This window comes from Sciurus carolinensis, chromosome 9 (assembly GCF_902686445.1).
Source record: "Sciurus carolinensis chromosome 9, mSciCar1.2, whole genome shotgun sequence".
Lineage (NCBI taxonomy): Eukaryota > Metazoa > Chordata > Mammalia > Rodentia > Sciuridae > Sciurus > Sciurus carolinensis.
In genome coordinates, this window is record NC_062221.1 from 116457721 (window position 1) to 116472326 (window position 14606).

Here is a 14606-nt window from a genome sequence, read left to right on the forward strand (position 1 = left end):
ATTTACTTCATATTTTTTGTAAGTTGAATGGGTTACATACAATAAACATAAACCTAAATGGTGGTTTTTAAAAACTATATCTCACTAATCTCTGGACTTTGTGGATTTTACAAACACTCTTTACTAAAAAATACTTTAGCTAACTCTAAAGATATATTCGTTTGTAAATTGTTTTATTTATTGGAAGTGCTAAAAATGATTCAGAGAAATTCCTACCTACAAATCTGTAAACAATAATTCTGAGATCTTTCTGGAATTCTTGTTTTCTTTTCAATGATTGTATAAATAGCAAAAGATAAAATTTTGAATTTTTATTTTTATTGATACTGAGAACACTTAAGTTATTAAAAAGACAATTTGATGTAAAAAGGGAAAAATACTCAAAATATGTTCATAAATGTGAATATGAAAAACAAATTTGAAGTTCCCCAGTTCTTGTGCATTCATTCCCCACCAAAGCTTTTGTTATTTATTCTCTGCATGGTTCTCAAATTCCTTTTCCAGGAAGCTTACATTTTAGAACTGTGTGGGATTTTGCTGAAGAACCTATGTAGGGGCTGATGGACAATATGATGGACAATGTGATGGGGACACCCTCTGTTATGGTTTAGATATGAAGTATCCCCCAAAAGCTCACATGTGAGGCAATGCAAAAAGGCTCAGAGGAGAAATGATTGGGCTATAAGAGTCTTAACCCAATTAGTGACTTAATCCCCTCATATGGATTAACTTAGTGGTAGGGTATGACTGGAGGAGATGGAATTGGGGCGTGGCTTTGGGGTCTATATTTTGTATCTGTAGAGTGGAGTCTCTCTCTGTGCTTCCTGATGATGTGAGCTGCTTCCCTCTGCCACGCTCTGCCACCATGATGTTCTGCCTCACCTCAAACCCGGAGGGAAGCTTCTTTGGACTAGTACTTCTGAAATTGTGAGTCTCAAATAAACCTTTCCTCCTTTACAGTTTTTCTGGTCAGTTCCTTTTAGTCATAACAGTGAAAAAGCTTGCCAAAACACCCTCTCTATTACTCTCTCCTTCATGTGCTTAGGAAAGTTTCCTGTGGAATCTTCATCCATTGACTATAGTGTTCACACCATCATATTCTGATTGCAAGGATATCAGACCAGATTTTAGAGTAACTGATGACTTTAAGTCCAAAGCACAGTCAGATAAAATACTTTAAGTCCTAATTGCCTCATCTCAAGTATCCCAGTTGATTGACAGGTTTCAATATCTTCATAATTTTAATATGCAACTTGGCAAAAGACACTCCTTTCTCAAAAATTGGTATTAGTAACAATTATGTTTGACTGATAACTTTTTAATTTATGCACATGTATTCTGTGACCTAGTTACAAAAATTTCCCCTAGAAGAGTACACTACCCCCCCTATTTTAAAAAAATAATAGATAACAGGAAAAATCAATAGATCAGTTTTTGAGAAACTCCCAGATACCTATATAGAGGGAGTTAATATTAGAGACAATGACAAAAAAATTAATAATGAAATGTGAAATGAAAATCATTAAAAAATTTATATAACAAATGCAATTTGTTTGGATATTTTCATCTGGAATAAACCCTGTTTTAAGAGTTATTTTTAGACATGTCTGATATATAAAGAATACATAGAGAACTACATGATAGGTACACTTAGTGCAGTCTTTGAGTTATAAGGATTTTTGCAGAAAATTAATGTTATTTGTTGGGAACCAATGACACAAAAATATTAATACTTATTTGCCAAGAATATTCACAATGAGTGTTATTTGTTACCATTGCAAACATGCCCTATATTGAAAGTTTCATTACCCTACTGCTATATTTTCATTTGGCTAGTTGTAGACTGATTGCATCTATTTAGAAGTGCTCTCTGAATCAGTGCAATGTTCTGAGTTGAATGACTTTTACAGTCATATTGCATACATACCCAGGAACAAGGAATCATCTTCTCCACCATCTCTGATTTCAACTACATCTTCAATATTTTCTAAGTTAAACTCTTGGAAATGAAGTTGTATATTATTTCCCTTTTGTGCATTTAAATTCCAAACACCTTAAATAATAAATAATAAATAATAACAATTTACAATACACTTTTTGATTTCCATTAAAAATTTCAGTCTTGAAAATTTCAAATTGCTTAAAAATTTTTTCCATTTCAGAAAAACCAACATTCCAAGCTTCCTTCTCTATTTTTCTTTCCCTACCTCCACCCTTTCTCCCTTTCCTTTATCTTGTTTTTGGATCAGGAAATATATTTGTTTGCTAAAGAGTATTTATAGTAAATCTTCAATTAAATTTGAATTAATTTACCACAATTGAATTTGTTTTAATTCTTATGAAATATTTTAATAAGATATTGGAAATAGTCATTTACTCACTACAACATGAAGTTTATGGAAAACTAAAGGTATTAAGATTGTGGTTTATTTCACTTAATTTTCCATGTCTAAATTTATAAGAAAATTAGATGATTAACATGCGATACATAGGGTAAGTAAATTTTGACATTTATTTTAATTTTTTTGTGTTTAATGTGTATGTTTCATGGTGGCTATTTATTCTAAGAAAAAACCAAAACTGTCAGCATCTATTGATTCCGGAAATGTTTTAACCCTCAGATTGTGTTCTAAGTCATTTTCTCCCAGTGTAGGAGTACTTTCATTCACTTAAGGAATAAAATGTCATGTATACATGATAACTTCTTGGTCTTCATTTTCTGAATTTTCTTTGGAAAGTAGGCAAATTTATCCAATTACTGTACATGGACTACTTATCTTAAATCCAACAGAATCTACAGGGAATAGAGAATTATTGCTTTTGCAAATACATTTTTCTTCTTCCTATCTCAGTGAATGGCACCACGAGTCACAAATGTTCACAGGAGGAAGTTCTCATTTTCCTAGATGTTGCCTCTCCCATTATATCCCATCAGTTGCCAATGCCTGTCTACAACCTCATACATCCCTGGAATCCCATTTATTTCTCAATGTTCATTGCTACTACCAAAGGTCAAGCCACTCATATCTCTCATTTCCTAACTGGTGATGCTAATGGCTCTTATCCCTTACCGTTCATTTTTGGCACTGTAGCCAGATGAATGCTTCTGAAAGGCAAACTTGATTTTAACACAATTTTCCTGTAAACTGTTTGAAATTTCCCTTCTGCATTCAGAAAAAAAATTCAAATTCTATAACATAGTGCAAAATTCATTCACGCTTCCCATTTCACCTATTACCATTATTTAATTTTCCTTAGAGAGCCAGAAATAGTAATGGCCTTTAGTGTTTGTATGTAAGTACTCCTCCATGCCCCTCCTGCACAATGTCCTGTCTTCACTCTTATTTTAAGATTTTATGTCTGAAAACGTATCTGAATCCCCATTAGATTATGCCATTTGTTCCCTGTTTTACTTATTTTAGTGCCTAACAAATAAAGTGCTTAGTAAATATTTAGATGAATAGACAATTTAATCTTGACAAATTATTGTTTCAATGTCCCACTGCTTTTTAAATATTTTTTAAGATCATTACTTTGTTCAAATGATATTTAAAGATGTCTTCAGTGTGAAGTAGAGATGTTAATCTGTTTCCCTATACAAGTCAAATTAGATTAATAGCTATTTATTTATTCATTTATTGGATCAGATATACCTATTTGACTTTGAAAGTGATGCTTCCTTATCTCTTGATCATCTGAAGGAAGAAAGTTTGGTATTTTCTCATAACACATTTTTCACTGCCTTTGGGACATTTTTTCCATACCAAAAAGAATTCTATAAGTAGATTAGCATTCCTCATTAGGCATGATCATGGGGCAAACATGTCTGTTTTTCAGCCCAGACCTACTGAAGTAGAATCTTTGCAGGGTGGGCTGGGGAATCCACATCTTCAATGCAATTTCTCTGCAGCTATAATGAGTTTTGCAAGGTAGAAATATGGACCTGAAGATAGACTTCATGCAGTTTTTGCAAATTATTTTCTCTAGAATTTAGATGTTTTAGCTATTCTCCTTTATATTTCCTCTTTAATATTGTAAGTCTAATCACATTACTTTAGGTTTCTGCTTTATTGATCTAGCATACATTTGCACAAGGTGTGAATATCACAACTGGCTCTCTACTTTTGATATTTTTCTCACTGACTTTGTTATATGAAATTGAAAACTTGTTATACACACTAGGACATTATATGCATAAGCAAAGAAAGTAAATAAGAGAAAAGTACCTGGAATAAGACTGTTCCCTTGTTTATTAATTTTATCCCACTAATTTAGAATTATAACAATAGCATTTTTTAAAAGAATAATTGTGAGAATTGACTGAAATAATATTAGACATTAGCATTTTGCCTGGCATGAACATAATAATTAAAAAGTTAACAATTATAAAATTTAGCAATTATTTATGTTGGTGCTTATTTTTATATTAAGCAATCTCATAGGCAGACGTGATGGGTGTGCCCATGTTTGACAAATTTATAATCTATTTTGTTGTTTTAAAGACTGATCTAAACTTGAGATCTAAACTCTTTATGATGGTCTAGAAAAAAATTGACTCACAGAAAGCCTGATTAGGGTAGCTGTTTGGGAAGTTCGGAGAACTGAATGTTGTATTTGGCTCCCACAGTTCAAAAGGCCCTCCACAGTCCGCTGGAAAGGAAAACAATGCAAATTCATTAGGAACACAGAGTTTATTTCAGAGAGATCATAATATATGTCAGGAAATTTCTAGTTGCATTTCTTTCTTTGAGTACTAATTTTGATAGATAATTGGTAGTCTTTGTGTTTTAAAAAAATCTTTTGCAACTTAAATTAGGGAAAAATAAAAGTACATTCATCTCTTAGTTGAAGACCTCCTCACAATCTTTATATTCTTATTGCCTTTGTGAATCTGTACAACAACGTAACAGTGAACATAAATTTATTTCCTAAAATTTCCTAAAAGGGAAACCTGTTTGCCAAACATCTTTTCAAATATGCTTCATGAAATAAGATATCGAATCCTTGCTATAGAAAAAAAAAAGAATGTGTATCATAGCATAAATCCTATATCTGCCACACTCTTATGAGAAGGGGCTGAAAATCACCAATCCTGCATTTCTTTTTCTTTCCTTTCTTTTTTTGTTTTTCTTTTTTCCTTTTTGCCTTTTTGGAAGAGTTGGAGGGAAGAACACTCACTATCCTGCATATTGAAATATTTTATAGTCAGAAAAGGAAAACCCACTGAAACTCCACTTGTTTGATAATTTTCTTGGATTGATCTGGCACCCAACATTTTTAGGGAGTTATTTTGGGAGTTGATGTAAATTAATTAGAAAAATAGATCATAGATCTTTCAGTTCAGAGTGTGACACATTATATAGATTAGCTTTATGATGTTCTTAATATATTTAATATTTTCTTCTTTATTAGAAACATATTCTAAAGTAATATAAAAATGAACTACTTTAAATATCTCAATTCTACTAATTTTTGTTACCATTATTATATGTAAAAAATACAAAGTAGAACCAAATTTAAAAATATAGACCAGGTAAATATATTTTTCATATTACAAAAGGAAGATAATATTGGAATTATTTACTCCTAGTAAACTAGAAATCAGATTATGCAAAGGGTGATTGTCACTCCCACTTCAGTACCTCTTTGATCTTTTTAAAAATGCATCATCAGCTTTACTTATGTCATTTGAAATTCATCTGCCTTTTTATAGTTTACATGGGAGGTGTCCCCCATGTGAGGTGTCTCATGTGTCAGAAAATGCAAGAGTGTTCAGTGGTGAAATAATTAGGTTATGAGAATTGTAACCTAATCTGTGGTCTAATCCACGTGTATGGATTAGCTAGTTGGTAAATGTAGGCAGGTAGGCTGTGGTTGGAGTAAGTAGGTCACTGGTGGTATAGCTTTGACTTTATACTTTGTATTTGGGCCACTACTCTGATATAATAGTAGTATCACTGCCCAGACTGTTAAGTTCTTTAAGGTAGTAGAACATGGTACTATCTTATATCTTACAGACCAGGTTTGCCACACCAAGACTAACTTACCAAACTATTAAAAACTCACAAAATATTGTTTGCAGAGTGCTTCTGTGTACCTTATCTCATCTGGGAAAAGTGTGGTATATAAAAGGAACATGTGTTGGAGTTCCTGGATAAAACTGTGCTCTAAACTAGTTGTTTTTGTAAGACTTGGCTTTCTCATATATAAAATAGATATTACAGGTTTGTAAAAATCGGATAATTTATTTAAGCACCTATACATTACCTGGCACACTCCCTACTGATTTTCAAAACATCCTTGGGGATTAGGTAACTGCTATTATTATTTCAGCATTATAGCAATCTTAAGTTTTGAGATATTCATTTATTTATTAATGCCATACACATTCTCCTAATGTCAAAGTCAATAATTCAGCCCACTTAATCTCATGCTCATCGCACAGTACAATACTATGTCTCAATGGTTTGATTAAACTCTGGATCATTTTCACCATCTGGTTCAAAAGACTTTAGACTGAGTCTCCTTAAGTATGTGACTTGATAAGTAAGAGACAAAACAAGGAGGATGGATGAAAATATGATGAAAACACTGCTATGTGAAGTCAAGGAGGGGTAGATCTAAAAGGAAGAAAGTAGTGTGCATGTGGAGTGAATCAGAGACCTGTAACAAGGAATGAGGGCAGGTTCTCCCCTAGAAACGAAATCTCCTTGATTATGTGGCTAATTGTTTGCCAAAGATTTCAGAAGAGGGATCTGCTAATAATTGTATAACTCCTGAATACACACAGCTCATTTAATTTTAATAATTCTCAGCTGCCATTAAATATTTCCACCCATCTTCAATGAGATCAATGAAGGGGTAAACTGTAACCATAGGGACAAAATTGAGACTGCAGATTGGATACTGGGAAAAGACAGTTTTTGCTGTTTCACAAATTTAGCCATGACCAGAGCAATCAGAGCAGCCAATGTGCGTGTGTGTGTGTGTGTGTGTGTGTGTGTGTGTGTTACTATTATTCCCATTTTCTATTAAAGGAATAGGAAAATTTCAAAATTTTATATTGCTTATATAGTAAATAGTTGACAATTTGAGAATGTATTCAATTTACATAAAAGAGTACATTGCATTTTAAGAAAGATGAGTAGGTAGGACTTTAATAAACTCACAACCAGAGCTAAAAAACAGTCATATGGAATTGCTAAGCCTGTGCCAGCAGGCAGTTTACATACTTAGCATTTGTCTTCTAAAAAGAAGTCTTGTGAAACTTGTTCCTTTACAATACTTAAGAAGTACATATTGAAATGCATTTGAATTATGATGTCAATATTATGATCAAATAACTGACCAGTAAGGTATATCTGGTCCGTGTCCTGATAAGATATTTCAGTTACTCTTTGCATATAAATTCCTGTATCAACTACAGTACTTTAAGGCAATCTGAATTTCAATATAGTGATGAAATAGTGGAGATGCTGCATGTCCTTCTTAGTTGAAGAACCAAAGATTCATGAAACTTAATTCCAGATATCACAGTCCTACTGTGTTATTAGCTAAACCATGCCCACAGAGGCAATGAAAGCAAAGTAGCCTGTCGGTGAAGGGAATTCTATTCATTCCCAGTGTTCAACTCTTTAATTTTTCCTTTTCTAGACCTTTTCTCTCAATGTTTGTACTCTGATTAATTTCTTACTCTGCCATTAAGCATATTCACTGCATAAACTATGTAAATAACATGTAGATTTTGCAGAGTAATTGTCAAGAACAGATAATCTCCTTGGGGCATGCCATTTTTAATCCATGTTTAAGCTCTGACATTCATGAGATATGTGTCAACATGGAAGCATTTACTATAGGGTGAGGAAGAAGAGAGCCTAGCTTTCACCTAAGATAAGAGGGTCCGAACTGAAGATATTGAGGCAAAACCAAAAATAAGCATAGGGTTTCAATCAAAAAGAGGTTTTCAATTGGTCTTTTGATATTAAGGAAATATAGATGTAGCTTGAATAATAATACCTAAGATTGATAAGTATGTTAAAATAGGTTAGTTTTGAAAATCAGGAGTTGATTTTTATTATCATAGTAATTGGTAACAAATCCTTTAATATTATAAATAGCATCTTAAAAATTTAAGTTGCAAACTAAAATGAAATCTCCCATAAATATTTTACTTTAATTTATCAAAATTTATATTTCCATTAAGTTATTGTGATCAGTCATAAATCCTCTTATTAATATTGTGACAGATTTAAATTTTTATTCCAAATAAAATTTGTTTGTTATTAATAGAAATCTAACCAATGAGAGCGCTAACAGTCATTTACTTATTTTAAAGGTAAAACAAGTAAAACAAAATAAATCAGTCAAAAACCTTGATGCAGGTGTCTTTAAGTGCAGTTAATGTGGACTTTGATAGGGGTTTGACAGTTAAGTAAAAATAATGTTGTGGAATGATAATGATATGCTGAATATGGCCAAGGACTACAAGAGGAGATAAATACTGAATCATTTCTACATGAAAAACTCAAGGTAGATTATTTAAATCTAAGTATTATGCCATGTCTAATCAATTTTACAAATTTACCTTTTTAAAATAATTTTTTAAAATTTATTTTTAGTTGTCAATGGACATTTATTTTATTTATTTATTTCTATGTAGTACTGAGAATCCAACCCAGTGCCTGACATATGCTAGGCAAGTACCCTACCACTGAGCTACAACCCAGCCCCAAATTTACTTTTTGTGTGTTTGGAGATTGAAAATAGTTAAATATTGAGTAAATAGTGAAAAATATGGAAATAAATAGTGAATATTGAACCACCTAAAAATATGGCTTCATTTTTCTTTTGAAATTAAGAAATAAGTCAGGGGCTGAAACATGGATTTCTTGTTGTATACAGCTATTATATTTAGTAGGTATCTTGAGAATCATCAGAGTACCTTAGCAAGTTGGTATGATGCTTGTGTAATAGAATGTTTGCTTTCATAAACATTTAATTTGTGCAACACATTTAATTTGTGCCAAAGTCACAGACACAATTGTGGAACTGATGTAGCAGTAAGTGAGTGAAGTCACTGAGTGGAAGAATCCCTGCAGTTAGGAAAACTGAATCACATTTCTCCAAACTAGGCACAAGTGGAATCCTAGGATCTAGAGAAGAAACTAAGTTTTATTACTCTCTTATTTGTTTGTGATTATTTTCTTATTTAAATGTTTTAAAGAGATGACAAAAAAGTCTATTAGCTAGGCAACCATGGCTTCCTTTTATTTTTGCTTAAACAAATCAGTGATCTGGAACCAGAAAAACTCTGTTCAAATAAGAATTTCACTGAACCAATTGCAAATAGCATTACAATGAAATTGTTCAGAAGGCACTGAATGGTAATTAACATTTTCTGCTGTGCTAAACATTGCCTTGAAGTGAACCATTTGGAAACTGGAACAAATACTCTGGATGGATGCTAAGTTTGTATGCTAAAATCAGTTGGGTTATTCTACCATTATAATTTTCTAATATTAAAATGTGTAAATGATACCAAACTGTCATGACATCTGGGTGTCATCTTTTTTTCCTTATGACTAGGACAGACATGAAGATAGTAAAGTTCACATAGAAAAATATTTAACATGGGAACCCAGTTTTAGAGTTTTATTTACTTGTATGATATTTTCAACAAAAGTTATCTCAAGTTTTTATTTTTGGTAATGAGATTTTGCTATGTTTTAAATACTGAGTGTATGAAACTATGTTATTTACTTCTACAAAGATCTTCTTAACCAATTGATGAAAAGGGGGACAGACTGACAGAATTAAGAGGAAAACCTATTGTTTTAAATGACTGTAACATTGAAATAGCAAAATGTTATAATATTTGGCTATAGAAATTACTTTTAAAACCAACAGTGATATTAAAAATTCCAAATGCTTTGTTTTGCACAAAAATAGTTCAGATAACAGACTGAACAAAATGTGACAATATTGTTCAGTACCACAAAGCCCAAACTATTGTTGGTATTTTCTCTACATCCACCCTTCCATCATTTCCAAACTTACTAGTTTTGCTGCTAAAATTTTGTTTCACAAAAGTGCTTGTGTCACCAACAGAAGATTACAGTCAAAATAACGAGGAGAAGAAGGTTTAGTCCACATCTATATATTGATCACCAATTTATGTGATGTTAGGAATCAGTTGGACACTGGTGAAGTAAAGGTGAATTAGATGTAGAGTTTGGTGTAAAGAAACTCACTTCTCATCACAATTTTATGGCTAATACTATCACATGAAAATATGTGATGCTTTTCCTTTTTTTCTTTAAGCTTTATAGGTGCCATTCTCTTTAACCTGATGTTTCCTTAATATATTCTCTAGCTCATACTTTCTATCCTATATTACTTTTTTTATGTATTAGGCACATGTAAGAATTTATGCTTTTGATATTTATTTATATATTAATTTTTTGAGTATCAGTGGTTATGATACATCTCACACTTCTTAGGCAGTATTTTTCACTTAGTATATATTTATAATTTGGATGAACGTTTGCTGATAAATAATGCATACATTTAAACTTGTTAATAAACAAGATGGCAAGTGGAAAAAACCTTTTGATGGAATGTAAGTGCACATTCAATATGGCGGCTTGGGACTAGTAGGACAGTATAATTACATCCCCAATTTAATGGCTGCTTATTCATTACATGTTCTCAAATTCTAGTCTTTTATCTTTATGGCATTTGACTTGTTAAATGTATTTAGAAAAGACTTCTTCTTCTTTAATTTTTAACTTAAAGTTTAAAGCCAAAACAATTAGTTTTGGAAATTAATGTGGTATTTCTAGAATATTTAGAAGTAAATATGAAATGGAATAAATGTCATGTTTAGGGGCTCAGATCCATGACAGAATAAAATATCCATGAGGTTCAATTAAAGCATTCAAGCTAAGCTACAGAGCTATGTAAGCTCCAACTATTGCTACTGAAAGAAGAAAGGAATGCTTTTGTATATAAATAACAAGTGTGGTAAAAACATTCCAATAGAGGGATATTGGGTGCTTGATATTACTTATCATCAACTGTGGGGTTTTTTATCTGTCAAATCCCATAGTCCGGGAGTAGTAAAATGATTTTGTCTTTTTTGCATGAAAGGATAAGATGAATGGTAAAGAATTTTTCTCTGAAATGTCTTATTTCTAGTTTGACTTAAGAGCACAGGTAAGCATAGAACATTTTGATATTTTGAGTTAAAACATCCTGTATGGATAGAAATCCTGGTCAATACTCAGTTGCAACAAATCAGTGGCTCTATGAAGGGTGCATATTGCAAAGGCTTACAAAGGTACCATTTTAGTAAAAAAATAATTTCTGTGAACTTAATCTGTATGTTCAATGTTTAATTCAACATTTTTTATTAAATAGACTTGATGGACTTTAGTCTTAACTGAACTCCTCTTGACATCTTAAAATCACTCCTTCAGAAGTTCATGAGAATCTCAAAGCTCCTTTCCCCAAATCTATAGACTATTCCATGTGACCAATACAGCATGACTATATTTTAGTGAAAATAGAATGGAATCAAGACTTTCATTACCTTCAAAAACAAAGAAGAGGAACAAAAATGATCATAAATAAAAACCTTAAGAAAGCAATAAGTGATCTTATTTGTGAGTTTTTGTGTAACATACTCTATCTTGCTAGCCTATATTTTACTTATGGCCTCCAGTTTATTCAGTTTAAGTCTTTGATTTTTAGTGAAAAAATAATATGAGGTGAGATAACAAAAATAAGCCACAGCAAGATCTACCTGAAATTGTTAGTGACATAGGTAAAATATACATTAATGTTACTTACTAGGAAGTTCTGGTGGAGAAGTTGGGACCAAAGTTGGCTCTGGATAAAGACTCTGATTACAAGTCCCATATGTTAGGTTGATGTCATCCAATGCAATGTCACTCAAGATTTGATTTTTAAAAGCATTAAAACTAACCTGAAATTCAGAGAGGTATATAAAGTGATTCCATTCAAATATTTTCTGACCTGAGTCTTCTTCTGACCCAAAATCCTCTGGAAAAACAATATTTCCATTTCTAAACAAATGATGACCAGTTACTACATAGTGAAATATTGATGAGTTGTTCTTTTTAAGTCCTTCTGAGGAGAACATTTTTCTTATTATGTGGATTTACTGGCTAAATTTTTATTTGTGCCTACATATATGTGTGTGTGTGTGTGTGTGTGTGTGTGTGTGTGACTTGTATATAAATAGATGTTTATAGGTATTTTACATATATTAATATATTCCTATACTATATTCATTACTAATGTTAAAGTATAATTTATAAAATATGTGTAGTAAGATATTAACAATAATTGCAAAATGAAATAATAAAATAAGACAATTATAACAATATACTAAATATACTAAATATATACTAAATACACTGAATTGTTAACTTCTGGAAAAAAAGGCAAAAGCAAGGGAAGGAAAGAAAGAGAGATGAGAGGAATATGATAAGGGTCATTGATTAACACCTGTCTTATATCATGTGTGACAGGGAGAACGGAAGTCTTTGATGATCACAGTGTTTGTCTAAACATACATCTTCCAAAAGTGTTATAATCTTGTTTAAAATCACCCATTAGAACATTGTTAATTTGGCCAAACTAATAGGATATTATCCTATATTTCCATTGAAAAAACCCTTAGGAAAAGAACACATTAAACTGTTATCTGAAAAATCAATTCACCTTAATGTGAAATAAATGATCAGCCACCTCCCAATGATACAGCTCATAGAATTTGTTTCTAAAGGAGACAAATGGAGATTAAACCAGAGTGGGGCAGGGGAATGGATACCAGTGGTCATGAATGTCCTGAAAGGAAGGGCAATTCCCCAGAAAAAGTGCAGGGCTGACCTGGGTGGGGTTTGTGAAAAGTTGGAAGTCTTGGGGAAATAGGGAAAGTAGGGAAACATGTTTGGTCTATTCTAGAAATTTGCTAAAGAAGGAAGTTGAAATCTCCCATGAGTTTTCTATGGATTTTATGGACAAGTTAAATTTTCATGTAGCAAAAGCTTCCTCAATAAGTGTTTTTTAATAAGACAATGAGGCAGATGGACTCTGGTCACTGAGCCCACCTGCCTCCCACCCTCCCCTCTGCAGAGGGACACCAGACACCACGCCTGCTCCATGCACTGACTCTGTGAGCCCTCTCTTGGACTCCCCAGCTTCTTTGGAGGCTGGTGCAGGCATTTTGAATTATTACTGAGGGCGTGGCCATCATCATTGGAAGAGCAGCTCCCTTCCTGGGACACCTACTGGAGACAGGAGGCCCTTTGACAGGTACCTCTATTTACTCACATACATCCTACACTCTTCTCCATTCTCTTCATTCATCACTAGAAATTCTGTAAATAATAATCGAGCTCATTCTGTTTATTACAATAATGTTAAAGTCTTTATAGGGGCTCTCTGGTTCAGGGCTGCATTTTCTTTGTATTGTATATGCTAAGCCTACAGTCAACATCATTCTTAATGGAGAAAAACTGAAAGCATTTCCTCTAAAAACTGGAACAAGGCAGAGATGCCCTCTTTCACCACTTCTATTCAACATCATCCTTGAAACACTAGCCATAGCCAGAGCAATTAGACAGACCAAAGAAATTAAAGGGATACAAATAGGAAAAGAAGAACTCAAGTTGTCACTATTTGTCAGTGACATGATTCTATATTCAGAGGATCCAAAAAACTCTACTAAAAACTTCTAGAACTAATAAATGAATTCAGCTAAGTAGCAGAATATAAAATCAATAAACATAAATCTAATGCATTCCTATTCATAAGTGATGAATCCTCTGAAAGAGAAATTAGGAAAACCACTCCATTCACAACAGCCTCAAAAAAAAAAAAAAAAAGCTTGGGAATCAATCTAACAAAAGAAGTGAAAGACCTCTACAATGAAAACTACAGAACACTAAAGAAAGCAATTAAAGAAAACCTTAGAAGATGTAAAGAGCTCCCATGTTCTTGGATAGGCAGAATTAATATTGTCAAAATGGTCAATCTACCAAAAGTGTTATGCAGATTAGATTCAATGCAATTCCAGTTAAAGTCTCAATGACATTCCTCATAGAAATAGAGAAAGCAGTCATGAACTTCTTGTGGAAGAATAAGAGACCTCGAATACCCAAAATGATCCCTAGCAGGAAAAGTGAAGCAGGAGGTATCACAATACCAGACCTTAAACTATACTACAGAGCAATAGTAACAAAAACAGCATGGTGTTTGCATCAAAATAGACAGACCAATGATACAGAATAGAAGACACATGTATTTGGCTTATAAATGCACAAATACAGTCACCTCATACTAGGCAAAGGAGCCAAAAATATACAATGAATAAAAGATAGCTGTTCAACAAATGTTGCTGGAAAAACTAGAAATTCATATGCAGTAAAATGAAATTCAACTTCTATCTCTCACCCTGCACAAAACTCAACTCAAAATGGATCAAGGACTTAGGAATTAGACCAGAGACCCTGCACCAAATAGAAGACAAAGTAGGTCCAAATCTTCATCCTGTTGGCTTAGGATCAGACTTCCTTAAC

The 14606-nt window shown here is 32.6% G+C and overlaps 1 protein-coding gene across 1 annotated transcript in view; it reads right to left on the reverse strand.

Annotated features, from left to right (window-relative positions):
* The window catches only part of Tmprss15 (transmembrane serine protease 15), a 129147-nt gene that overhangs the window by 48735 nt on the left and 65806 nt on the right, over nt 1-14606 (reverse strand). The window contains exons 13-15 of the mRNA XM_047565066.1: nt 11851-11986; nt 4561-4650; nt 1928-2053 (exon numbers count right to left, since the gene is read on the reverse strand). Of these exons, the coding sequence (XP_047421022.1) occupies nt 1928-2053; nt 4561-4650; nt 11851-11986 (352 nt within the window). The remainder of the gene's footprint in view (nt 1-1927; nt 2054-4560; nt 4651-11850; nt 11987-14606) is intronic.